The sequence below is a fragment of the Corvus cornix genome, chromosome 10 (assembly GCF_000738735.6).
Source record: "Corvus cornix cornix isolate S_Up_H32 chromosome 10, ASM73873v5, whole genome shotgun sequence".
Taxonomy (NCBI): domain Eukaryota; kingdom Metazoa; phylum Chordata; class Aves; order Passeriformes; family Corvidae; genus Corvus; species Corvus cornix.
The window spans coordinates 2,265,956-2,293,755 of NC_046340.1; the positions used below are offsets into that span (position 1 = coordinate 2,265,956).

Here is a 27,800-nt window from a genome sequence, read left to right on the forward strand (position 1 = left end):
GTGTATTTTAAGTATCAGCATTCTTTTCACAGCAACTCTCCAGTAAATTCAAGTCTCAAGTCCTCAGGGACAAACAAGGCATAGCTCCCAATTTGCTAATGAACAAATATGTATCATCATCCTTTTAGAAAGGACTATTTTAATTTGTGTTTGGTTTATCTCAACTTTTTTTAAAAATTTTGTTTCTGATTAAGTCATGATCAAAACCAGTTCATCAGCACTTTTATCAGGTGGAACTAGTGAAAAAATTATGTGTTCCTGAAAGTCAGTTTGTATGGACCTTCAGAAAACGGGAATTTTAAGCCTCATAAATTTTAAATCCATTTGACTTTTTTTTTGGTAAATGACTGTTTTCAGTTCTCAGTATATGATGCCTGCATGGTGGATATGTCACATATAATTCTTCTTGTTTTGTTTGCAATGGTACCTAAATGTGCTTAACATTTTGTAGACCCTGTCCCTTCTCCAGGAAGCCCCAAATACAGCTGGAGAAGGGTTCCTTTAGCAATATCTTTGCTTTGTAAATATTTTCACTTTCATACCTTATTTGAAGATTCCTTTTTGCACAGACACAAGTATTTCCAGACCAGCCTGCATTGCCTAAGGCTACACCCAACCTACACTGCTTTACTTTGTGCTAAAAAAAATAAAATTAACCCTACTCCGCAACTGGCACCCTCTTTTGCATACTTATCGTGGACCTAGAGTAAAGCAAATACTATTTTCCCCAAAGGCTCTCTTTGCATTTAAGCATTATCTTTCCAGGCTGAGAAACAACGTGGCATCAGTCACACAGGAGACCTGCTCCACTTGATCTGCAGGGACCTAACTTCTTTGTCCCCCATGGAAGGCTTTCATCTCCCTAAGTCTCATAAATTTTTTTTCAGTGTTATGCAACCCTTGACCACAGCTTGAGTCTAAATCTTAATCATCTCTTTTTTACCCCTGAAAGGCTGCACAACACCAGACTTTTAGTAGCACTTTTACCGTTCCTATATGGAAACAATTCACATTACCCTCTCTTCCCCCAGACGTTACTTTAGCTGCTGAAGTTACAAAAGCAAAAACTGAGCAACCTGCTTTTATGTAGGTCCTTCTTCCCCTGTCAGGCTATGCCCCTAACATACCCACCACCTCTGCCTTTCAAGTGGGGCAGCAAACACCTCCCTCCTGCAGGTCTAAAGGGACCTCATCCTTCCCTTTGCCCTCTCCCTAGCTGGCCAGAGGCTTTTCCCAGTCCCGAGGTGGAGGAGCTGGGGACACACCGGGGGACATTCGCCTCCTCGTAGACGAACTCTCCTGTCCCACCCACACAAGGTGGCACTGTTGGTTTTCACTGTATACATGCACTCTTCCACCTTCCCCAACACTAACATTGATTGGACTTAAAGAGGGTGATTCCCAACCTTCTTCAGCTTCTGAATCCCCACGCTTTTCCTATTTGAAGAGTGGGCCTAGTCAGACATTTAACATGGGGAGACTGCTTTGTAGGACTTGTTTTTCTGCCTCATTCCTGACAGTCACCAAAGCAGTACCCCACACACCCACAGGGCTGTAGACTCTATGTTGCTGGTGAAGTCAGTGTCTAGTAAATGCACTGCCTTTGAACAAGCCCACAATAGAGATTCAGATCTTTTAAGACTACATAAAAAACCCATGGTAAAACAGAGATGTTTAGTCTTTTAAAGATGCTAAATACCTTGAATTAAATTACATAAAATAATTCCAAGTTGCAACTGTGATCAATACAAAAATTAATTATAATCCCCCCACTTTTGCTGTGCCTCTCTATTACTGCTTTTATCTCCCCTATATACTATTGCTTTCTGATTATGCATATTCCCAAAAAACTTGCTTAAATTTGATTAGGGAGTTGCAACTTGATCTGTTTCTTCTGTGCACTCTGTGACTTCAGCCCATTTTAAATTTCCAGCAATTGAAGGGAGAGTTTGCTTGCTTGCAAAGGAACACTCAAAGAGCTGTTTAAAGCTAAACTGGAAAGCAAGTTACTAAAGGGAGTTAGTTATCCCTCGAAGCAGTTACATTTTCTTGACACCTACACCACTCAAGCGATCCTTAAACATTAAAAGTATTAACCAGCTAATAGCTCTAAGACTTCCAAGTTGCCTTTCACTCACTGGCACCCACTTGAAGTGTCCTGCCCAACCTTAAATTAGGCCAATCGAATTTGCCAACTCAACATAACAAATTACTAGATGATTATAAAATCTCTATTTCTGATCAAGGGCTCTCCTTTGAGGAAACACAACACTCCATAAATAAGGATCAAATCAACACAAATATGATTGAAGTGAGATGAAAGTGATAGTAATAGTCAGTTGAACACAAAAGATGGATCCTGATAAAGAAATTGAAAACACAGAGTAGTGAATGCTCCCTTTGTCCATATATCCAGAATTATTCACATACACTGCTCTCCCATTTTCCTTACCAAAAAATCATTTTTCCCATGCAAAAGCAAAACTTGTGACTTTCAAGTGTAAAAGAAATGAAATGTAGGGAAAGATAGTTATTCCATCACTTTTCCATTTTAAAATATACCATGTTGAACAGAAAAACAGTGCTACTTGTCTGCTGACAACTGGTAGATGAAGAAGGAGACATTCCCTATTGCTGGCTGCCAGTTTCTTTTCCATTTTCATCTCCAGCAAAGTGGATCTTCAATACATAAAATCAGAAATCAAGTCTTCAGAATATAACGAGTGTCAGATTCCTAGAAATAAACACACAGTTTCAGCAACTTCTGCCACACCATAGTACAAGAGGGACAATTATTTCAGTGTTGAAAAAAAAAAATCTCAAAGTTCAATCCTACAAGAATAACAAGATAAAAGGATAATGTATATCTCACAAGTAAACCTTTTCCAGGAAAATGGTAGTCAAAGGTCCAGCGTCCATGTCCAAATTCTGGCAGAAGAGGCAAGATGCACCCCCTTAGAATGTGTTTCTATTGTCAATGCTGTCCCTCACTCCCAGCCACAGCAGTCATAGTGGTCCTGGCTACTCCAAAGTCCTTCTTCCAATAAAGTTCTCCAAGTATAGCAGTGCTCAACAATTATTAGGAATCCCTTAACAATTATGCTAGGTTGAGGAGGTACTGTGAAATTCTGAGACCTTGTATTTGCTACTCTCAAAATTTCAACCTACAGCTTTCCATCTAGTGAGAGACCTTCATGGGGCCCCCAAGTAAATCAGGGACAGGGCTAAAAAAGAACACTAGAGCTCCTTAGGAACAGTAGGGGCTCTGTATACATATTCTGGAAGCACAATCTTATACTATTTAAAACTATCTATTTATAAAGTCTTCATGGATCTTTAAGTACGAGAGGCACTTCAAAAATTAGCTTGACTTACAGACATTGTTTATCACATGACTAATGCTGCAACATTAGAAGATCAAACTAATAACCATTAGCAAATACATAGTTAACCATCAGTTTAACCATTAGTTCTACCACCAGGAGAAAGCTGTATTTTGACTCTACCCAGTGCTTAGAAGTCCACTGCAGTCACAGCAGAGGAATCAGGCATTAAAATGGCAGGCAAGGCAAAACAACTCTTTCCCCAGATCATTTCAGGAAGAAGGTTTAACCTATCATAGCGTTACTGCATGTAGTAAGAAACATGAGGAGTTTTAAAATTATTTTCTACAGAATAAATTCTGTTAGTAGGTCTACAGTAGTCTCATGATGCTTGACAGTGTGATACAGTCCTGTTCCACTGACCCACGTGCATCCCTGCAGGGGTGTGTTCACCCGGATGATTTACAGATATGGAATCACTATCATTTGAAACAGATTTGCTATTTATTAATGCAATATATACAGATCCAGCTTTGGGAAAATGAATCTTCTTTTTTAATCCAACTTAAACACCTGCTGTTGTAGCAAATAGAAACCTCTCTAATATACAACCACCATCAGCTAAACGCAGCTAATGAAAGGATATAAAGCTTGGTCTATGCTTTAATCGTTATTACTTTTAGAGCTGCTGGAAGGACCCGAGGCCACACTGCGGGCACAGTCTAAGAGGCTTTCGGCTCAGCACGCCCCACTGAGCTCAGCGTGTGAAACCCTGCCCGCTGTTTCACGGCGAGCAGCGGCCCCGCGCACCCAGCGCGGCTCCACAGGTCCTGCTCGGCGCCGGCGGCGAGGCTGCGCCGCCCGGCCGGTCCCGGGGCCCCGGGAGGGATGCAGCCCCTCCTGCGGGTACCGCAGCCCCTCCTGCGGGTACCGCAGCCCCGTCCTCCATCACTGCAGAGACCACCCGGCCTTCGAGGCCCCGGTACCCGGCCTGGGCGGCGGGAGCGGAGCGCAGGAGGGAGGGCTGCTCCCGCCCCGCAGCGGCCCCGGCCCGGCCCTTACCGATGCACCGCACGTAGTGTTTTGCAGGAAGTTTCCACGCTCCTGGGTTTAATCCGCGCAAAGCGGGGCTGGAGAGGAGCGCGGCTGAATAGCGATGGAAAGGGGCGGGCGAAGAGGTGGAGGAGGAGGCGGTAGCAGCAGCGGCCGTGTTTAATTTTTTAATTAGGGCGATTTGAGCATCTCCCGGCGGGGTCGCATCGCCGGGCGGCGAGGGGAGCCCGAGCGAGCTGCCCCCGCCGCCCGGGACCACCCCGCGCCCCGAGCCGTCGGGACTCCGACCTGGGCTTTCGACAGCTGGCGAGGCGGGCCCGGAGGCGCGGAGAGCTCCGCGCTCGGCCACCATGGGCAGCGCGGGCGCGGAGGACACGGGTTCGTAGCGCGGACGGCGCGGCGGGGCCGGCGGGCGGGGCGCGGGGCTGACCTTGCGGTGCCGCCCGGCCCGGCCCGGCCCGGCCCGGCCGCACTCCCGGCGGGGGCAGGGAGGGATGGAGGGAGGCACCCCGGGCGGCGGGGGGAACAGGGCAGGGTAAGCGCCTAAATCTGCCTTCCCCAGAGTAGCGGGGCCGGTGAACGCGAAGGCTGTGCGTGCCATCCTACAGCAACAATTGCTTTGCGGGTGCTCGGTCTCAGCCTCCATCCCCTGGGAAGCAGGCAACACTTTTCCACATTCACAAGTTAAGGATGATGCTAGTGAACGTTTTATTTTCCTGTATCTCTGTATTATCCAAATTTAGACCACGTATTTGAATTCACAACACAGAAGCTCTTGTCCAATGAAGACTCCAGGCTTATGTATTTGCTACGGATAAAATCTTATTTTTGCAATTCATTGCGTGTCGGAAGGCTGGACGTGTCACTGCTCGGCTGCTGCTTCTTCACAGGGGAGTGCTGTTTATGTGGAAAAGTGTTGCTTGCACCCTGAGTTACCATGCTGCAAAAACACTGTGTGGGGCTCTCTTTGCAGAGCCGTGAGCCATGCCTTCATTTACTGAGCATCCATGCCCTGGCATTCCAACCTTCACCTCCCTGTACGTTGTCTTAGAACCCGTACCCTGAGGAGACAATGTTCTCCCCAGCAATTTAGAGAATACAGGCATGCAGTGAGCACGAGTATGACAGGTCAGCTGTGCAGTCACAGCGCTCCTTTTGCAGCATTTCTGGCCACGTGGTGTTAACTCAGGTAGCTCAGACTCTGAAGAGAATTCCATGTTCATGCTGATTTCTATTTCTAGTCTATTTTATAGGACTTCTCCATTGTTAATCTTTTCATCTTACCACCTTCTATGACCAATTTCTGTAACAGCATTTCTGGAACACTGTTTAGTTTCCCTGAACAGATAGTTAAGTGCAAATGAGGCGCTTCCAAAGCTCCCAGAGAAAGCCTGTTTGTATGTCCCTTTTCAAGTTAGGTTTGCTGTTACTTAAGCACAAGCTCGGGACTGAAGCTATTCGAAGTACTTGCAGAATGACCACATCCATGAACAAGCATCTGGGCTGCAGACATCCAAGAAGAGAACAGATGGCCACTGATTTGGTCCATTTTGTTACAAACTATCATTTAGGAAGTGAGTCTTCAGGCACCCAAGGCTTAATTGCACCAAGAGGATGAATGGTCCCAGCTTGAGACCTTGTACAGATAGTCATTTCCAGTACTGAGCCATTAGAAAAAAATCCTGAAGGGGGTTCTGTGAGAGAAGGACTGGAACCCAAAACCCAAGGATGATTATCCTGGTTACTTTCTTGATCTTCTCAAGTCTCTCTGTAAACATGAGACTAAAGGCTAGGTCTGAAAAAAGTGACACCCTGTCACTCCAAACCACCAAATAGCTGGGGCTGGTATCTTCAGTCAACACCAAACACTGACAGAGTTGGGCTGGTGATTCTGCTAGAACAAGAATTTCAACATCTTCCTTCCAGCTGCCTCCCAATACCTAGTACCCATGGTGTTTCCCTGCATCCCCCCATAGGTGCAGCCAGCACTCCCAGCTCATACCTCTGTGTTTCTTAGCTCAGTGCTAAGCTGTACTCCTCATTCCTATTTTCTTTAGGACTCTGATTGTTTCTTCTGGCCTCAGAAGGACTTCCAATGGCCTTTTATTTCACAGCAGGATGTTAAGGAGCCTTTCTTTTTGCCAGTGTTTATATGGGTAGCAAATCAAAGGAGGAGTCCTGACCTGTAAAAAAAGATTGAGATCAGTCTGGGGTCAGCCCCCACAAAATGGCTCTGCAGATCCTAACTGATACAATGCTTGTCCCCATGAAGCTGTCCTGAAGGCTATCTTTGAGCATTTTGGGATCCAGGCCAGGTTAGTTAGTATTCAGAGTCTTCTGGTTCAGGACTTGGACAGATACACTGCAGCAAATGGCAGGGTGTCTGACTGCCTGGGAGAGGACATCTGACCTGCGTGCAGCACTAAAATGTGAAAGCAATAAAAGGTACTCAAGGTCAGTCTTGGTACCACGGTTTTGGGGATACATAATTAGAACAGAAATTCCTGTGAACTTTAAGGCTTCAATTACAAATTCTGAAATTCAGGACAAGGAAGAGAAGAACACAAAGCTGCACATTAGAGTTTCCCAGAAGCAATCCTCCCCAAGCAAAATACAGTTCTCTCATGCGGCTTTTTCCAGCAAACTTTTGTTAAATAAGACTAAGATATCAATTTCTCCATGTTTCAGCATAAATCAAGCTTTGCACAGAGATCTGTCCCATAATGTCTCCTGACAAGCACATAATCTACAAACAAATCCCATCTAATTCCAGTGTGTAAGCTGCAAAAATAGTAAGACTGGAAGTCATATTCTTGGAAAATTACTCTGTGTGGTGAAGAAATGGTATGTCAAATACAAAGGTATTTGTCTGGACTCAACTCAAATTCAGGGTTCTCCATGGCCAGCCTATCCCTAACATTTTTTTCAATGTCTTTCAAGAGAACAACTGGGTTTTTTGGGTCTGGCTTTTCCAGGTAGTGACTATTTATCATTTTCCTGTATAAGCCTTGTTCCTAATTTTTATAGCCCAGTGCCCTAGGACTTTGGGAAAGTATTTTTTTTTCTTGACTGGCTTTTGCTCAAATCAACTGATTTCTAACATAAATTTGTGATATTGAACTTTCTTTGATTTTTTTTTTCCCCTGCAGAAGGTCAAACTTAATAGAAAAATTGGAAGTATGCCCAATGAAAATCCATACAGCAGGTGGGCTTTACCTATGATGTATTTTCGGAAAATAAATATTGCTTGTTGTTGACATTATTTCTAATTCCCATAGGCTATATCTGGATCTTTCTTCCACCCTAACAGGAATTAAAACAAAATGACTCAAAGAGCAGAATATAATGCAAAACAAGGAAGGATCTCATACACAGCTCTATAGAATAAACAGAACATTGGTTGCTGTGCTCTGGCAAATGTGTAAACACTAAAAGGAAACATTATTTAATATCTACTATACTGAGGTTTATTGCAAAAAAGAAATACTTGTTTTTTGCCCTTTTGATCTTTGTTCTAAAATTTTTGTTCTTTAGGACAATAGTCAAAAATCCCACAAATTTTGAAGTGAGAAAGGAGACACCAAACAAAATAGAAATTCTGTTCATTTCTATCTGCTCGGGAATATCAAAAGTTATTTCTACTTTTTCTGTTGTTTTTACTTGTAGGCTGACTCAGAGTATGGCTCTCTCAGCCATGACTGCAGTACACAGTAAAGATACTGGACCTCCCTTTAACCTGGCCTAGCAGTGCAGGTACCTGAAGCAGTGTAGCCATGGCAGCACAGAGCTCTGAGCGGCCTAATTACTCTGCCAAGAAATAAATGGATAGTGGCAATTCCCTGGGGAAAAAGAGGTTGAATCGTTAACAAAAAGAGTTTCCCCTCAGGCACGTTCGTTAAATAGGTGTTAGCAAGAGCCAGAAAACCTCAAGTTCTAACTTTAGAATAAAAATGTCTTTGTCCTTTGGCACTTTTGATGTCCTAGTCCTTCCAATTCTCCCACTCTCTGTAGATACAAAAGAAAGATGTGATTCCAGTATCTGATGGAAAACCTAAATTAAAGCCAAATGATCCCCACACAACCAAAATCTATACATAAGATCTCCTTAAAAAGACAAATTTAAAAAGTTTCTCCTGTCTGGAAACATGCAGAGCTCTCCTGGTGGCAGCAGCAGGGTGGAGTTGCTTGAGCATCCTGTCTCCATAGGACACACGTCAGGGTCAGTCTCCCGAGCAACGCCAGGAGCATGGGCAGATCTGTTTATTGTGCCTGTAAAAATGGCAGGGTGTCTACGGGGAAGACCAAGGAGAAGAAACAAATGAGAGCAAGATACAGGGGAAGGGAATTTAATTCTGTTATCTCTTCTTCCACCAATCTTTGCTCATACACAAGAGTGGACATGTATAGAGAAAGGTGAAGGGGTAATTTTATCAATCTGCTCACTTTCTTACAAGCTTAAAATACACACAGCATTTTTTTTCTGAAAGTGGAGCCCAAGACTTCACTAAAATTGCACACAGTCTTTTATTTTACAAGTTGAATCTATTTATGTAGACTCTGAGCTAAATCAAATGAGCAAAATCCACATTATTTGTCTGAAATTGCCTTTGAGGTCAATGCAAGTCTAACTAGTTTAAGCACAGAGATGTAAAGCCATTTCAGGAACATACCAGGTTTCTCCATGTGGAGACCTTAGAGAGTATTGCCAAATCACAGTCCGTAGACCTATGAGTGTCTGGCAAAATGCTGTTTTCAACAGCTGAAACTTTGGTTTTGAGCAGACAGAAAGCCAGAAAACCGTGAGTCTGCTGTCTCAAAACAGAGGCCAGTAAGTAAATGGTGTGTAGAGGCTAATAGTTGCAATTTTATCACATACATTTAAATGTGAAAAAACAACAGGACACTTCTAAAATCCAAGCTGGTTTTCATTTTCAAATGTTCATATGCTACAGCTCAGATATATTCACCCCACTTAGAGCTAACCACACTGATTTGATGTTTCTATGCAGGCAAAGAAGCAACACAGGTGAAAATCCCACAGAGTCACCAGGATGTGATGCCCAATGATGAGCAGTAATTACTGCAGCAACACTTCAGCCAGCATGAGTGTCAACGAAATGTCTGCTTTCCCTCTGACTTTAGAACAAAAAACTGGCTTTGCCTTTGTGGGGATTTTGTGTGTTTTCTTGGGACTTCTAATTATCAGATGCTTCAAAATCTTGCTAGACCCCTACAGCAGTATGCCTTCTTCCACGTGGGAAGATGAAGTTGAGGGGTTGGACAAAGGAACATTTGAATATGCTCTTGCATGAAAACTCACAGAATATCCTGCCTTAAATTTGATGTTGATTTCATTTTGGAAACCAACTGTTGTTACATTTGTTATACATACCTGCATTTTGGAAATATGTTGGTGACATCCATTTTGTTAAATAAATATTTGTTGCAAACTCAAAAGGTACTTCATGTTGCTTTTATTCGATGAACAGTGGAATGGTAGATGAGAAATGGCTAACAGCAAACAAATACACAATAATTCACTAGAAAGTTACCATGCCCAGTGTTTTAAGGATCAGATGATATCTGGCTCTTCAGAGGAGCATCTCATGTCTACTGTGTCTCATGATAAGCTGAAGAAAAAGATGAAGAACACAAAAGACAGGCTCATGAATGGTGAATGTTCAAGTGGTAGCCCCCTCCCCTCCTCATCCAACACAATTTTCTGAAACTCAGTGTCTGTACTTGTACACTGAGGATACAAAAGTGGAGGACAACAAAAGGTTGTGATTTAGAGGAGGTGCCTGCAAGAGGTGTGTGTCCATGATTTTATTCCACTTGGTTATAGAAGATGATTCCGTTTAAAGTGAAGCTTAAACTGTCTGGTTAACAGCTCCCAGGAGTAATTACACCAGCCTGGCAAGGTCAAAGCAGACACAGTCATGCTGCTTGCCCATTTTTACCCAGCCCCCAGGCAGGTCGGGGTCCAGAGCTCTGTACACTCCAGCACTCTCCACAGCTGGTTCTTCTGTTTGTGCTCCTGCAGTTGTGCACAGTATGGGATCTGGACTGTCACCGATGAACTGGTCATGGGAGATCCTATGAAAGCAGAGACTCAAATCTGGATATTCAAGGTCACCCTCATACACACAGCTGTTTAGCAAGTGTGACAGTACTTGACAGAAATTCAATTCCGTTTTTAAGAAGGCTGGCATTAGAATTTTAGGCACTGTCACTTTTGCTAAACAGATCTGTTTGCAATGAGGAGCTGAGAGAAGGAGATCAGTTGCAGCAGTTGTTTTCTTTTTCATGTATTCTGAAAAATACATGTTATTCCTTTTGCCCCATATACTAGGCAGAGGCAGACAGTGAACAGCAGACCTGAAGTGTCATTTGGAACATAAAATACTCGATTGTACAGAGAAGGACATGAATCTCCTGTCTGAAAAATACAAGAGAGGAACAGCCAATATTAATCTACACTGATCCATTCAAATTATAAAACATAAACAATTTTGTGAATGTAAGGGCTTTTCAACTGCTTCAGATTATATGTAAGAAAAAATTCCAGACCCTCAGAGATTCAGTATATTGCATATATCCTATCTGATTTAGCCATAAAATCCAAGGTAGATATCAGTACAATGATTCATGTGATTTGTTATTGCTGGATAGCATCATCCACTGCAGAGACCTGACACTGCCATTCTTTTAATGTACATCTAATCAGCACAGCTGAGCTCTGTGCTGTCAGGTTGGAGTGCTGAAGGTGCTTAAGTTATCTGGGTTAAATATAGTTCAGTTATCTCTGAACTACACAGCAAGCACTGCAAACATATCCAAAGAACTCCAATATTGTCTTATTATTTTTGTTCTTTACCCAGTCTATTGCTGGAAACAATTATCTAATCCCCTTATAATTACAAAGCTTCATCATTTCCTGCCTGCTCTTTTCTTCATCCCAAAAAGACTAGGAAGTCAGCCTTCCCAGAAATAATACAGAGCACATAATTTTTCAAAGGTTTTCCTTAAATATACAGAGTAAAACTTTAAATAGGGTCAGGAGTAAATGTTTTAAAACTGCATGTAGGACAAGAGGACCCCCCCAAAGACTGATCCCACTGACTTCACTGAATCTTCTGCATAAAATGCACTGAGCAGATCCTGTCCTGAACTCTTGTTATCTGCATGACTATATATGCAGAACTGAAAGATAGAGAGAATATGATCTGTTCAGAATCAGGCATAGCTGGGAGGGAAATGGAGATAACAAAAGTATTTTCAGGCCCCCTTAGAAATTTTGCAATGCCATAAACCCAGTAATTGTAATGGATAGGTACATTTGCTGGTTAATAGTTAACAAGCTAGAATGCCTTTCTAAATCACCATCTAGAAATGTTTTGAAAGAGAGTGATTGGATGGCCTATTCAGTATATTAAACAGGAGAAAAATCTGGCCAATAAGGCAGAGTCTGTAATGCCTCAAAGAGAGGGTCACACTGTATGCATGAATAAAAGAGGCAGATTGTCCTTCCCTAAAAACACAGGATTGAATGGTAAGTTAAATTACCCTGAATAAGGTAAACTTGATTATTTATGCATAATGCTAGAAAACTAAACACAAAGTTAATGGCAAATAACAGTTCAGAGATCTCTGGAAATACATTGTGAAAACCAAAGTATTGTTTTCAAGAACAGCAGAAAGGTAAGAGACTTTACTTTTCCTAGCAAAACACTAATATGGAAATAAGACAGTCAAATGACAGAATCATTTTACTTGGTAGCAAGAGTTCATTGTCATCAAAGACTCAGGATTTCATTCAGTCATGGAGATGGAAACAAACATAGTTTCACTGACCTCAATGAGAGAAGATTTGGTTTTGCTCCTTCATGCCTGAAGATGAAACACTTCCTTGCAACTTTAAGAGGCTGAAGGAAGCAGAATACTATGATCATAAATGTGTAATAATAATAATAATAATAATAATACAGAGCCAGTAGAAGTAAAATAAACTAAATAAATGTAATATGTTGCTGTGAGGCTTACACACATTAAGGAGGAAAACTAACATAAATATGAAGGTGACAAAGTGGTGCCTCAGCAGAGAGGTGACAGCAGAATATTACCTATAGCTGATGGAAGAAATAAGAAAATATGCTTTAGCTGTATCTCATACTGAAGATGGAGGACATCTGATTATCAGCTCTTCAAATTATAACTTGATATGTGATTTTAGAGAAAATTTACATTGCTGAGCTATAAATATTGATGCAGTATTTTATCTTTCAGTGCCAAAGGGCCAAATGCATTTCACAAAATCATTGAGAAATTTAAATTGAAAAAATCATAGGAGTTCATCTAGTCCAACCTCTTGTGAAAATATGGAACTTAAAAAAAATGTCTGTAATGGGCTTATTTATCCAGATTTTCAGTTCATACATTTGCTTATAAGATATATTTTGTTTCTAACACTTTCTGCTTTTACAAATGCTTGCAGAGTTTCAATGTCTAAGCATGCTCTGGTTTAGTGCCTTTGAACAAACCTGGGCTCCTACTGAATTATACAGGTCTATACAACCACACTCCCTAATCTCCTTAGAAATATGTTTCAAGACATATGATTGCCAGCATTTCAATAGCTCATTTCAGGGCCATCTAGGTCATACTTTAAATTGCTGCAAAGGTACTTAACCCACTAAAGGCTTTAAATATGAGTACCCCTTCTTCTCTTGGAGTTTACGTTTGCTCGTTCATTTTCTTTGAGGGGGTCTGTGTGGGAAAGAGGAGGTGAGAAGCAGATTATACAGCTGTGTGTTCACCTCTCTATGGGCTGCCACTCAGAGGGACCCAGACAGGCCAGAGGAATGGGCCAGCAGAAACCTCATGACATTCAACAAGGACAAATGCAAATCCTGTACCTCAAACAGATTTAACATCTGCACCATACAGGGAGCAACTCTCCTGGAAGGGACTGGGGAAGCCCCAGGTTACAGAGGAGAGAGCCCCATGCAATCCATGTTTTAATGGCATGATCATGTTCCAAGCTTGTGTACATTGATGCTCATGATGCCACCCTGCTCTTTTGTGGGTTTTTATAAAACAGATTGAAACTAGAGGAGTTCTTGGCCCAGTTACAGCTCAGGCCTTTACCTCCTTTGGAGCTTGTACCAAAATACTGCTGGTTTGGTTACAGGGTCAAGTGCACCCATCATAGACAGAAACATCTTCAAAAGCTCTGTCTTTGCTTCAACTATGCTTTTACTCAACGAGTCATAGGATGATAGTCTCATGGATACTTGGTGAGGCAGGGGAGAGGGGAGAGCTTGTGGTGGAAAACATATCTAACCATGCAAGATAATAGAAATAGTCTATTTATATTTTTATAGCAGAAAACTGGCAGCCTACATCAGGAAGACTGCTTAGAGATTCAACAGAAAACTCTCAGCCCTTCATTATTTGAGAGGCAAAGATCTGATATGCAACAGCACTAAACCCTTTGCTGTAGCTGCAACTGAGTGGCTGCAGCCACAGAAGAGTACACGGATCAGTGACCCAAGTCTGTAGCATCCCTGAAGATGTCAATGAACAATGCACCAAATGTATTCTTGGATCCAAATGCAAATCGCTTTCAAGTTAACATAATTAATGAAGACCATGACAACAGCGAAACAACCCAAGGGGATGTGGGCTCTGACCCACCACACTATGAAGAAACATCTTTTACTGATGAAACACATAACAGACTAAGAATCAGTTACAGACCAGGAAAAAGAGAATTATATGACAATTTCCGTCAAAATGGGGAGAAAACAGAAGCTAGTTTACATCCCTATGATACTCACAGTAAAATGTATTATCTACAAACTTTTGGCCATAACACAATGGACCCAGTTCCCAAAATTGATTATTATAGAAACACTGGCAGCGTCAGTGGGAATAAGCTCAACAGACCAAGCTTATTAGAAATTCATGAACAACTGGCAAAGGTAAGTGAAAAGGAAAGATAAAATTTTCTCTATTCCATTTCCAGACTGTTAATTCTGTTTATTAATATGAGAAAGTCCTTAAATTCATGAACCTTGCCCAAGAGAAAAAGTACAAGTAACTACTTACCATATTTCCTTTGGTAGCTGCAGTCTGTTTTCTGCTCTGTACCCTGCTCCGAGCAAAGATTTTTATTAAAAGGTAATTGTAAAGTACTTGATAAGCAGAAAAACACAGCTTAATCTTGTCTAAAAGTATGGATCTACCAAACCTCTTCTGTTTCACATAAGAGTTAGGATGGCAGATGGTGAATGTCAATTCATAATTTAACCAAGCTACACAATTCACACTTATTCTAGACTTGAATTTTACATCAATGCATAACTAATTTTGACAGATTCCTCCGTTGTGCTCATTAATAAATATAAGTATTATAAAAAATACTATGTGCAACAAACAGAATTTCAGTTAATCAGATATCCAGAGCACGACTCAATTGTTGCTGTAACAAACCATTCGAACAGCAAGAAAGAATCCAGAACAAGGGTGTTGAGGGATAACAGAAAAACACTTTTCAGGTGCTGATACAGTGAGCAAATTTGGGGTTAATTATGCACTTATCAGGGCAGGGCTGGAAAGAGAAAGATCATTGCTATAGTTAAACTGAGACTAAAAGTGTCCATATGCAGCAAAAACTCCCGTTCTTTTTTTTTAGTTAGGTAGTTGTGAAATGAGAAAACTTGAGAGAAAACAAGCTCTCATCCCCATTCCACTCAGTTTTTCATATTTCTGAGGTCTGAATAATGTGGACAAGCTTCTGATTTTTGAATGCTGGTCCAGATCTTGTTCAGACTTCTGTTTCCTGGAGATTCCTCTTTCCTAAGAAGGGTTAATACAAAGTAATGAAATTAAACAAAAAATACAGCCGTTAGTAAATTAGGACCTGATTCCTTAGGATCTTATTAGGGCAGCTTCCTAGTTTTGGCCTGACTTACTCAAATTAAGCTCTCCACAAACCTGTGTAAAATGGCTTACAAGGAGAGGAGAAGCATTTCCAAAGATGAAAACAAAGCAGATAGGAAAAGGGAAAAATATTAATTTAGTATCCCTATTCATTTGCAGATGTACAAACTGTTACTCAAAGGACTAAACACATTTCCATGCCCAGAAGAAATTTCCTCTTATAGAAATAATTTACTTCAGTAGTGGCCAGAGAAGAGTAAAACTGTGTCTTAGCTTTGAACATAATGCTGAATGAACATGTATTGAACATTAGCATATTAAAGGATTTCAGTTTTGATCATAACCAGAAAATTCTGGGTTTTTTACTGTTGTATCTCTCAATGGTTTGTGTATTATAAACAAAATTAAATAAATTTGTTTAGGTTTTGTTTAAGGCTATCACTTAAAGAAGATTAAAAAGAAGGCAGATTACATCATAGAATAATGAAGAGAAAATTGTTTCACATGTTGGGACTGTTGGAAAAGAGAAAAGGGCATAATCCAACTTGGTAATTTCCAGACTTTTTCCAGTATCCAGTATCCATCTTACAGAAATATAATCTTATGCCTTTCAAAATAGGAAGGTGAATGTCATAGGTAATGGGATTTTTGTTACACTGGCATCCTGCTGTGCCCTTACGTGGGTTGTGGCCCTGGTCTGGGAGCACAAGCACAGCTCTGGAACAAACAACGCCCCATTAGCATGGCTGGAGCCCAGTCCTGGCTGTCCCATGGCCTCACTTGGTGACCTTGGACAAACCACTTCGCTCTGCAGAGCTTATGCTGAAGAATAAACAAAGACAAGGTCACCAAATAGGAGCTTAGTAGGGAAGGAGCTGAGTGTGAAAAGGCAGAGCTCCTGTCAGGAGGCACAGGCTGTACGTGCGTGGGATGGGGCTCCAGCCCCCAGCAAGGAGGGGATGAGATGCCACACTGAGCGTGGACAGGAGTTACAGTAATAACCCAACGTGCACTTCTGAAGCAGATGCTTTATTCCTTTTTTACTTAACCACTAAAATCTGGCCTTACCACACCATACCCCAAGGCAATCCCACCCCCCTCGCCCCCAATTTGAAACTCAAGTTGTTGAAGGCAACTGTTCTGTCAGAGCTCATTGCCAGATTCTGATGAGAAGTGGCATATGTTTGACTTCAGATTGCTAAACATCACATAAGCATTCCCATTGTGCTTTGATGCTGGGCTTAACATCAGAAGATAAATATTAATATTTAATACATTTTTTTAATATGTAATTTTTCAAATTTCAGAATGTAAGACAGGCTGAAAGGAAATTCAAATATCTAGTTTTCACACTGCTGGAGTCAAATTTGTGTCATCTTTTAGCAAGATGTGTCAGTTTTTGCACACATTAAGCCAATTAAATCCCTAAAAAATAGTCTAAGTGCTATTTCACAGCTGATGGCTGGTGATAATTACTTGGGTTTAATATTTACCCTACATAAGAAATAATCTAACCTTTCTTCCTCTTGGCTATTCTCCACACTTGTTATGGAGATTTGATGAGCTCATCATCTTTAGCCCCAGGAGAGATGAAGACTAAACCATTCTGAAACAAGGAAAGGAAAATGTTTGGGTTAGGTTTTTTGGGGTTTTTTTAAGCAGTTAACTTCTTATTTTAGTAGCTTTTCAAAATGTTCTGTCACTTTTATTCCACATCCTTAATGCATGAGTAGCACAGGTACAGCTGCTTGGTAAATAACCAATCATTCACTAAAGCACACCAATTTAAAATGCATTTATGGAAGGTTTAAGGCCATAATTTATGATAATGGCATAGAGAGCACAAATTAATTCAAAGTACAGAGGAAACAACTTGTTTCAAGTACAAAGACCAAACCCTTTTAATTTTTTTGTCTTTGAAATTCTAACCACTGTAGCAAAAGCCCATCATATTATTCTGCTGATCTTCCTTCACTCACTTTAATCATTTACTGTATTTTGAGCAAACACAGACATTATTATTTCAGGGTAAGAACTGTCAAAATTATCTAAGGAGCTCAAAGTCACAGGCTTTCAATAGATCTTGTATTCCCACTTTTCTTAGGGCCAACAGGCACCAAGTTTAGCCCATGTTGAAATGTATTATCCAGTCACTTATTTTTCATTTGTGAGCACAGTCCTGGATTTACTGTGTCAAAGGCATTCTAAAACCCTACATCACTTTGGCTAGAGCCCCCATCCTTGAGGGGCAAGTCCAAACATTAGTGTAAGAGGCATACACAGTTGGTCTTTATGTCTGTTTTGGGTCTGTGTGTTTGGTGTTTTTAAAATTATGGACAAAATATAGAAACAACCTTAAAGTTAACCAAGATTTAAAATCTCATGTTTCACAGGATCACAGATGTCTTTCCTCCTTGACCTGCTTAGTTAGTCTGGAGATATCTTCATCACCCTCTAAAGCCTAAAAAGTATCTTGATTCCTCTCCAGGAGTGGTATCTGCTCCTGACTCTCTGCCAGACCATGGCAAGGTGCAGGGTCCTTCCTGAAGGCCTTTGAGGAGGACCCAGAAAATCCAGCAATTGCTAACCTAATGCCAACTCCTCACAGGAACAGTGAGAGCTCTGAATTAAAAAAAAAAAAAATTAAATTAAATTAAAAGACAATGACAATGAGTATAAATCTCAGTACCATGACTAATTCCTACTTGAACCACAAGAAACATATCATGGTGCTAAATTGTCTCAAAGATTCTGGGGCAAAAGAGCTGAAGAGATAAAATACACATTTATGTCAGTTAACTGGATGTGAACAATCTAAAATTCTGGGCTATTTACACCATAAATATGGCAATTCCTAATCCTATTTACTATGGTAACACCAGTGGTGGCAAAGCCACAGAAAGGATTATTCATTTACTACATTTCACTGGCATTTCTCTAACTGTTTTCAGGAATATGTTACCCACCTGCTGCTGCAGTTCTGTCTGTACTTTGTTCAATAGGAAACACTAGATTTCATCACAGAACTTTACCATGCAGCACTCAGTTAGGTCTCTTTTCACTGTGTGCAATTATCCCTGTTTCTACACTTAGCGTTATTCATAAATTGTTGCAAGAGCATGCAGAGGCCAACCACAAGACCCTCATTATGTTAGATGCTCTGTAACATGTCAACACAATGTATATGTGGAATAGCTTACAATAAAACCAGGTTACTATTAGATCAGGTAATAATGTATTTACGCTGCTTAAGCAATTCTTTCATCTTCTCCCCTTGTTAGCAAGCCCACCTGCTGATGCCTGGTGTGAGCAGAATATTGCTCTCTACTCCAGTGACAGTAAAACCTGATCTTTGGAATTCTTTTCCATTATGCCTCCCTTATGCAGCCAGGTGTCCTCTGCCTGGCACAAAAGAATGTCTTTGTTTTGTGTATGATCCTCCAGAACATTGCTGTGAGCACCGGCTCCGTGGAGAGAGTGGCGAATGGAGAAAGCACCGCTGGGGATGAGACAGCACTCAGCAAGGAAGAGGAAAACAAAACAGGATTTGTCAAGTTTGGATGGGTGAAGGGTGTGCTGGTGAGAAACTTACCTGCATTTCTAAAAAAACAATTAAAAGAAAATAAAATTAGTTCTGTTACACTTAAGTCTTTGAAGAACTAACAGAGGGAGGCAGACTTCAGGGATGTTTGGGGTGCTTTCTAAAAGCATGAAATGCACTTTATCACCCTTCTGGTTTTTAACATTACTTTCAAAATTGAACTAATGCAGTATTTTTTCTTTAAAACCTAGGTAAGATGCATGCTTAATATTTGGGGTGTGATGCTCTTTATTCGACTTTCCTGGATTGTAGGTCAAGCAGGAATTGGTATGTATCTTATTTAATATCATTCTTAACAGTGAAAGGGATAAAGAGGATAAACTATACATGATCATGATTAATATATAATCTGAGATGTGCATTTGCATGTTGAACTAAATAATGTTTTCAAATGCTTGCTAGGGTAAAAGACATTAATCCTCCAAACCATTGGAATTTTCCAGACTCACAGCCAAATTACTGCTTAGAGGCATAGATCTGTTAACTATGCATATGATCATCACATTTGAGTATTTCTGAGCTTTAGTGAAATTTGTATTTAGATCCTGTAACAGATGTAAACTTTATGACTTGGGCCAATTTCTAGTATGTGCGTACAGAGTTAACCTTTAAGAGTTCACACTTTGCTTATCTGTGAAACCCAAACCTTGTCATCTACATATTATAAACAACACTTCTTCACACTTCTCTGCAAAGATGAAAACAGAACTGGAAGGAGGTCTCATCTCATCAGGATTTTGTTATTTTTAACTACAGAACAGCACTAGATACTAGCATACTATGAAAGACTAAGTTTAAAAAACTCTGTTACAGCTTTCATATAAATTAAATAAGTACATTTCATTGTGTGCTGTATCTTTGCTTCTTCACTGTGCAATTTAATTAATCCAAATTCCAGATCCCAGATCCCTGGGAGACTGGGCCCCTAGGCCTCCATCCAGTATACTGCTGAGTGAAACTGGTGAGAGCAGGAAGTGCTCCCAACACTGCAAGAGCAGCTCAGTGAGGTGCAGTGTCCCACAGCTGGGTGGTACAACTCCCTCCTTAGAGCTACTGCTCTGGGGAAGCACAGAAACCTGAGCTGCCATGGCAGTGTCCCTCTGTGATCCATGATCATACAATCAGAGCAATGAGGCCCTGATCTTTGACTGGCACCCAGATGTTATGAAAAACAGCAATCCAAAGGCAGGATGGCAAGTATTCCAGTTTGGATGCTCACAGAATGGAAACATTAAGGGGTGTCAGCTCTGCTGGGCTTGGACGAAAGTCAGTGCTCAAAATCAGATTGAATATGTCATTCATATCCTTGTTAATGGAAGTGAGATGAAACATCTCCAAAAATTTGCATGGTTGAAGTCTTATTTCCAATAAAAAGCAGTAACTTCTAAGAAGTTTCACTTGAGCAAGACTGAGCTTTTAATAAAAGAGTAACAAATGAAACACTTATTAAGAAAAAAATCACAAACTTTCAGAGACACAAATAGGAAAAGAAAAACCAACCCAACAATAAAAGATGCAGAACTAAGCGGAAGAACTTTACTACTTCTGCAGCGCTCCATGCATGGCTCCAGCGCTGTGCCTGACAAAAGGGTGCTTTCTGATTTTATGATGCATACCAAATGAGCACATACAGCCCAGGGCACTCATAACTATATGCCTTGCCATGAAAATTCTGCATCTTAATATTGCCAAGACTTTGCTCTGGGGTTTCATGCAAAATTAGTTTTTAAGGGCAGTTTAGTAACTTATTGAGATCATCAAGAAGTATTACTTTGTTTTGAGGTGTGAGAACAGCCATAGGCAAGAGTAATTCATTTTGGAACAACTTACTTAGGAGCCATATGCCTGGTTTTCAATCTGAACTTTAATCAGATTTTAACACTAATTTGCACCAACATCAGTTACAACCTTTCTGCTTTCATTTTTAATTTTACCATTTTAACTCATTGATGAGCAGGCTCTTCTTTCTTATGCTTTATTGCTCTGCTCTTGCTTTTTTTCAATTGCCTGTATTATGCAAGGGGGTTACTTTTACTTCTGAAAATGAAACGTCAAATTCCATTTGAATAATTTCTCAATGCATTTTTGGAATGCCTTTTGAGCAATCAGCTTTAAGTCCCCAGCCAAGCTGCTTAAGGAGAACAGTGATGGAAGCTCATCATCACCAAGGCTCAGGGATTTCACTGAGTCCTGCTACTAACATGGAAATTAAATGAGACAGTTAAACCACCATCTGGGCACCATTTATATTCCCATCATTAGAGGGCCAAAGAGAGACAATCCAATTATTTCCATGCCCTGATAGGCTATCTTGGGCAAAAGCTCTTACAGGGGAAAAAGTAGGATTCTGCAAGGTTCTCTGGTTATCATCAGCTAGGAAAAAAGGGACGGTATGGTTCTGACAAGATTACAGGTCCAAAACTAGGCTGGTATTTCCTCCTAACATCTGGGGACTCTCTGAGATCTGTATTTGTACCTATACATGGAATGGTTAGACAAAGAGAAAAACACCAAGTTTATGCTACTTGAAAATCTCGAATATTACAGTTCTGTTACATTACATTATATTACAATGATGTTTTGGTTGAGTCATTTTATTTTATGCACTTTTTTTCTTAAATGGTAACATATTTTTTAAAAATTATCATTAAAGCCTTCCCATGAAGATGTTACTATGAAATCAGCAAAATATCTGACCCTATATATCATATATGTGTTAACAATATGAATTGTGAAATGCAACAAAACATCCTTGAAAAGTATCCTTAGGATGCACATACACTAACCAAATAATTTTAAAACTGCTTTGAGAATTATGTGTCTAACTTACTCAGTTTAGGAGTTAACAGCTCTTAAAGACATATTCAGCCACTTCTCAGACAAAGAATTTGCATGGCTGAACAATATCCTCCTATGTAATGGTAGCTGACCAAAAGGAATGACCATCTGGATTTTTTTATACAGACCTGCATATAAAACATTTGCATGACTAGTTATAGTAAGAGTTCAGAAATCAGTAAGATAAAAATGATTTATTAGAGGCTCAAATCACTTTAAATATCCTACACTATGTTATATATCATTTATGGCTCACAGATTACATTGCTCTGTCTTAAAGGATTGTGATAACATAGCTATAATTTAAGCAGCAAAGAACATTAATTCAGGGACTGGATGTCTATAACCATCCACTATGAACTGAACTCAGGAATCTGATCTGTAAGTCAGATGGTAGAAATACAGGAGATAAATCAATAAGTTTGAGTACTTCTAGCTCAACATCAATTGTAGGATCCAAGTTTCAATTCGGATGAGCCCTGGTCAATAAATACTACAAGCAGTGTACATTCTCCAGTTCCACACTGAATGTCTACATACTCTGTGGAAACAAGGCAGATACTGCATAAGCCTTAGCAGTTCAGATAAAACTAAGAACTAATTCCAGGCTTGGCAGCAAACTGTAATTCTTTAATTTTTTTCTCCTGGTTTTCTCCCTCTCATAGATAGAAATGTGAATAAAAGGAATAAAGTTGAGAGAAAATCATTATATTATTTCTTCACCTGACTTAAAAAGGATTTCTGGAACTACAGAGCCAAACTCCTCTTGGTAGTGGCAGAAATGTAACAGCAATGGCTGCAATTGTTCCTTGGGAGGTCCAGTTTGTACACAAACAAAGCTTTTTTATTGGGCAGGTGGTGTAGCCCTGGACATGTAATCCAAAGAAGCTGTGGGATATTTATCCATGGAGGTTTTCAAGAGCCAGCTAGCCAAGGTCATCACTGATTTAATCCTAGCAATAGTTCTGCTATGACTGGAAGGCTACAGACCTTCAGAAGTCACTTCAAATCCATGCTTCTGTGATTCTAAATCATACAAAGCACATTCTGCTCATGTAATTTCTAGCACAGTTTCACAAAGTTAACAGAAACACAGCCATATAGCCAAAGACTGGAAACAGTCTCAGATTTCAGACTTACACTGAAACCCAGTTACCTACAACTAACCACCTATTACTGATCTTCAGATGTTTGATTATCCTTGTGATATCAGCTAAAAAAGAAGAAAAGTATTCTAAGTTCTCTATGACTATACATTACAGGTCACCTGTTAAAGTAAATGGCCTCTAAAAAGCAGTATTTTCATTTTCAAGTGTTTCTTCTGTGTTAGAGTAAAACTACTTTTTGCAGGGAAAGAAGCAGATGTGCAGAGTGGGGAAGCAGAGCACTTGATGGCTTGGCAAGTGAGGATGGGGAAGGCTCCCACTCAGGTCTTGTCCCTCTGCCTGACAGACTCTTTGTGTTCATGCACTGTGAATCTATACTATGAATCTGATCCAGCATTTAATTTACTGATGAAAGACAACAGCATTCTTACAAGAGCTCTGGTTAATGTGTCAATCTCTTCATTTAAACAGCCAGGATGTGTGTTAAAGGTAGATACAAGCATCCATGTCAAGGCATGCCTGTTTGTTCATTTCCTTCATCCTCTGGAAATCATAAGAATTCCTGGATAGGGTACCCCCATCAGAAAGAATCACTGCTTGAAGACTGATGGGAATAATTTACTATCGTGACATGGACTTCATGAAAATGTTCTATAAGCCGCACGTGGTCAACAAACCATCTTTTCAGTTTATTGCTCTGATTCTGGCCTGAAAATTCAATTTAAAGAGAGAATGATTTGTAGGAAACATGGAACATGAGTAAAATATTTTATCTTCTTATTACTGACAGGTCTTGGAGTAATCATAATTCTTCTCGCCACGATGGTAACCTCAATTACTGGGTTGTCAACTTCTGCAATAGCAACTAATGGGTTTGTCCGTGGAGGTAAAAAATCTTAGGGTTACTAATGCTTTCAAGCCCCAGAAGGTATTTGTGCATTTTTTTCCTATGAGACAAACCAGAGGGACCATAAACCAAAGGGCATATCTAATGGAACTGGAAGGTAACAATGCTAGCCACCTCTCATCACAATTTAAGGCGTGTTTGCGTTGTCACTTCTAACAAAGCACAGATTTCAGTTCAGTCTGAGAAGTACATTTCAGATGTTCCTGCCAACTGCTGAGCAAGGGATGGTTCTGGCTTTTCATGGAGTTCTTTCACCTTTCAGCCGTTTTTTTCTATTCAGAGCATTCCAGGTTGGACATTCTTCAACAAACTGAGCATGAGACATCTCTTCCTGTCATTTTGAAGACTGCTGCAGATCAGTGGCTATCTTCAGTTTAATGCCTTCTTTCTAACGCTCCTTACATTTCAGCCACTCCTTGGAAGATGGATGAACAATTTGGCTGTAAAAGTCTGTGTCAGGTATTTGATGAAACAAAGTTTTAGTGCATTTCAGAGCCTTTAAGTTATAACTGGTCTGGTCTACGCCCTGTGGAAAATGGCAAGTTCTTACTACGTCACTTAAGCAGAACAGGTACTGGAACACACTTGCATATACTTTCTTTTTCGGATCTTTCAGGTCTTGGAATCATAGTTATTGCTCTGAGTGTAGTAGTAACAACATTGACAGGTATCTCCATGTCTGCCATTTGCACTAATGGAGTAGTAAGAGGAGGTAAGTGAATATGATGTCATATAAAAATGTGCAGATTTTAATTAGAAAAATACATGGAATTGAGATAACTGCGTTATAAGGAAAGAAAGAATATGTATACTTGCAGTGATTTCTCCCAGTGGATCAACAGCAAATTGAAATGTGTATAGATTTAATGCAAAAAACATTAAAGATTCACTGCATCACTATGATGCAGGAGCTTAAACACTGTACCATGGAATGTGACCTTTCATGTTAACACTGGAATAGATCCATGTAAGTCAGAACCTTTCTGGAAGTGAGTTTCTCTCTCCTTTGTGTTACTATATCATGTATCATGAAAAATTATAACAAGATCCACTTTTGCATGCTAATATGCACTAAAAAGATTTCTGGAATAGAAAGGCATACTGAAAAGTCTGAAGACAGAACCAGTACAAAGCACACTGCTTTTCTGCAGTGTCCCCTGTTAATATAGGGCAAAGTTTGATGCTATTTGTGAGATTAAAAGCACAGATTTCTGCAAGAACAGCTATGTGGGGGCAAAAAAAGCAAAAGCTGAGTGTTTAGTTGTGCTGAAATAACAATCATTTCTGTCTGCAGGTGGAGCATACTATCTTATCTCAAGAAGTCTGGGCCCAGAGTTTGGTGGCTCTATAGGACTTATCTTTGCCTTTGCAAACGCAGTGGCAGTTGCCATGTATGTAGTCGGATTTGCTGAAACAGTTGTAGAACTTCTTAAGGTAAATGCAGATATTTCATGCATATGATGAAATTGGTTCAGTTTTGTTTTGTGTGGCTGGTTTTTTTTTGGGGGGGGGGGGGATGGTGATGGTGGTGTTTGTTTTACATAATGTATTTGCATAAGTAGTGATCTGTTTTAGTTAAGGCTTGAGGGATATCTTTAAAAGGGAAGAAGCTGGTCTGTCTAAACATGCCACAGAATGCTTCTTCATTATTTCTACCTTTTAAGTGTATTTCATACATTTCTTGACAATAATCTCAAAATCAGACAAAGAGCAGACATCCCATTATACAGCCAAATAACCCCAACTGCAAAAAGCCAGCTGGAACATGACAAACATGACATACAAACACGTGGTCTCACAAATCTCTGAAACTTTGACAGCTCACTGCTTTCTATTTCACCTTGTTACTTGATCCCACCAGTTGGGCAGAGAGAGACTGTTCTAATACCATTTCTTACCACTTTCAGGAGAGTGATACACTGATGGTAGATGAGTCCAATGACATCAGAATCATAGGGACCATAACTGTGGTGTGTCTTCTTGGCATCTCTGTTGCTGGCATGGAATGGGAAGCAAAGGTAAACCTTTAAAAGAATATAAAAGCAAGCAATATATTAACCTGCTGTACAGCATTTGTGTGTGAAGAATGCTATTCAACAGATGGAATTTTCAAAAGCACTCAGTTTCAGTTTATGCTTAATCTTTCTAAAAGCAATAGCAGTTTAATCATTACATTCAATGAAAGCCCAATTACACTCTGCCTTGAACATACATTTAAAAGCAAAGAGGAAGTTTGAGTTTTGCAGACAGCTTGGTTATATTGATTTTTATAATTCACGGCATCATTTAGAGCCTTGGCTATGTGCCCCTTTTGCCCTTATTTTTGATGCAGCCTGATAGAATAAACAGTAGTAAAAACAACATATGGTTTTATCACTGTACTCTCTCAAGCCCTACTCAGCAGAAGAGCTCTTCTTGTTACCCATTCCTCAATCTCTAATGATTTCTGCTATTCCTTCACCTGTAAAAAATGTCAGAATGCAAATTCAAATGGCAGTACTTTAGAGATTGGAATGCAGCTATCGAAATTGGGTCCAGAAATCAGGTCCAACAGCACCCTTGTTTTTGCATTATGCCGTGATGGAGACTAGAACAACTTGTAAAAGAGATCAGAAAACAATTTGATATTATAACCTTTGAAGTGAACCCCCTGCAACTAAAACATTATAACAATATAAAAAAGTCTTACACTTGATATTAATGCATTAGCTGTTCCATTTTACCTTTTCTTGTAAGGAAGCTAAAATTAAATTGTAACACTATATTTCATTATCCTCTAAGTAAAAAGCATCTGCTGTTGTCATCAACTGATTCAGCTATCTTGATTCCTGGTATTTTTCAAAAACTAAAGAAATTAATAACCTGTTATAGGAAACAGATACAGATAACTTACTGTATAGCCATCTCCACAGCAACAAAGTTAAAAACAACAGGAGAATCTTCTTGTTTCTATTAATAGGCTCAAGTTATTCTTCTGATTGTTCTCCTTGTTGCCATTGCAAACTTCTTTATTGGGACAGTCATTCCTACCAACACTGAAAAGAAGGCAAGAGGCTTTTTTAATTACCAAGGTAAGCTACCTTGCTATCTATCATAAAATTGTGTTTGCATTCTTTTGACTTAAAGTAAGTTAAGGATTCCACTGAAAAACGTCACAAGATCAGAATCTTCTGCCCAAGTTTAAGTGAGCTTGCAAACAAAGGGAATGGATTTAACCTCTAATTTTGAGTTTGTCTCTCTGCTGCTGCAGCTGATAGCACAGTAAGATGCAGCTTGAGTCATTTATACATCAGTAGACCACAGACAAACTTTCACAGAGAGCTAAGAGCAAATGCTGCAGTGATATTTCTGTCACTTCAGCATGGATCTGTAGCTCTGAGACGCAGACAAGCACGTCCACCTGGGGACCAGACTAAGGAAATCAAATTTACTTTGCTTATGATGTGAGACAGATTCAAACCCAGTTGTCCAGATGTGAAAGACTGGCTTATTCACCTCCTTCATTAAGTAACTTTGGAATCAAATCTTGTTGGTATATTTCATTCTCACCTATATTTGCAGCATCAATATTTGCAGAAAACTTTGGACCAGATTTCAGAAGTGGAGAAGGATTTTTTTCGGTGTTTGCCATTTTTTTCCCAGCTGCCACTGGCATTCTTGCAGGAGCCAATATCTCAGGAGATCTGAAAGTATGTATTTCATTAACTTCATTATACTAGCTGTAGTTTGGAAAAATAACAAGAAAACCAATCATGAATCAACACTGTATTCAGTTTTAGATCATGTCTTATTTTGGGAAGCAAAGCTCTCTCTTTCAAGTACCTGCTTTATCATTTAAAACATGCATTCACATTTTCTCTCATAATGCATTATGGGTATTTACAGAAATGATTGTAGCTAGATTTGGGTCATTTAAGAACATGTTTCAATAACCTGCAATAATGTATCATTAATGGTCCATTAGCAGCAGATGCTATAGGAGAAATTACATGTGTATCTCTTGGAGCTCATCTTTGGTTAACATCGAT

At 39.9% G+C, this 27,800-nt stretch overlaps 2 protein-coding genes and 1 long non-coding RNA gene across 6 annotated transcripts in view; 2 read left to right on the top strand and 1 right to left on the bottom strand.

Annotated features, from left to right (window-relative positions):
• Positions 1-4,547: 4,547 nt before the first annotated feature.
• On the top strand, positions 4,548-9,833 carry CTXN2 (cortexin 2). 3 transcript variants are annotated; one of them, XM_039557625.1, is made up of 2 exons: positions 4,548-4,754; positions 9,386-9,833. In XM_039557625.1, exon 2 carries the CDS (start codon positions 9,440-9,442, stop codon positions 9,686-9,688), a length of 249 nt encoding a protein of 82 aa, XP_039413559.1. In that variant the 5' UTR covers positions 4,548-4,754; positions 9,386-9,439; the 3' UTR covers positions 9,689-9,833. The 3 variants fall into 3 exon arrangements, with proteins under 3 accessions (XP_039413559.1, XP_039413558.1, XP_039413560.1); XM_039557624.1 differs by lacking the exon at positions 4,548-4,754 and adding an exon at positions 4,881-8,129; XM_039557626.1 differs by lacking the exon at positions 4,548-4,754 and adding an exon at positions 4,881-7,581.
• Positions 9,834-27,800, bottom strand: part of LOC104683997 — a 53,198-nt gene continuing 35,231 nt past the window's right edge. Inside the window, exons 4-11 of the long non-coding RNA XR_005602768.1 lie at positions 27,322-27,455; positions 26,666-26,807; positions 25,671-25,796; positions 18,611-24,298; positions 16,836-17,942; positions 14,487-14,529; positions 12,231-12,301; positions 9,834-10,815 (exon numbers count right to left, since the gene is read on the bottom strand). This is a non-coding gene — a long non-coding RNA (uncharacterized LOC104683997). The remainder of the gene's footprint in view (positions 10,816-12,230; positions 12,302-14,486; positions 14,530-16,835; positions 17,943-18,610; positions 24,299-25,670; positions 25,797-26,665; positions 26,808-27,321; positions 27,456-27,800) is intronic.
• The window catches only part of SLC12A1 (solute carrier family 12 member 1), a 43,457-nt gene continuing 29,481 nt past the window's right edge, over positions 13,825-27,800 (top strand). The window contains exons 1-8 of one of the 2 annotated variants that reach the window (XM_039557627.1): positions 13,825-14,359; positions 18,765-18,899; positions 19,113-19,188; positions 23,656-23,751; positions 25,067-25,206; positions 25,680-25,790; positions 26,732-26,843; positions 27,334-27,461. In XM_039557627.1, the coding sequence (XP_039413561.1) occupies positions 13,949-14,359; positions 18,765-18,899; positions 19,113-19,188; positions 23,656-23,751; positions 25,067-25,206; positions 25,680-25,790; positions 26,732-26,843; positions 27,334-27,461 (1,209 nt within the window). In that variant the 5' untranslated portion in view covers positions 13,825-13,948. Of the gene's footprint in view, positions 14,360-18,764; positions 18,900-19,112; positions 19,189-23,655; positions 23,752-24,388; positions 24,485-25,066; positions 25,207-25,679; positions 25,791-26,731; positions 26,844-27,333; positions 27,462-27,800 lie in introns of both variants that reach the window. The other variant, XM_039557628.1, reaches the window with a different exon arrangement.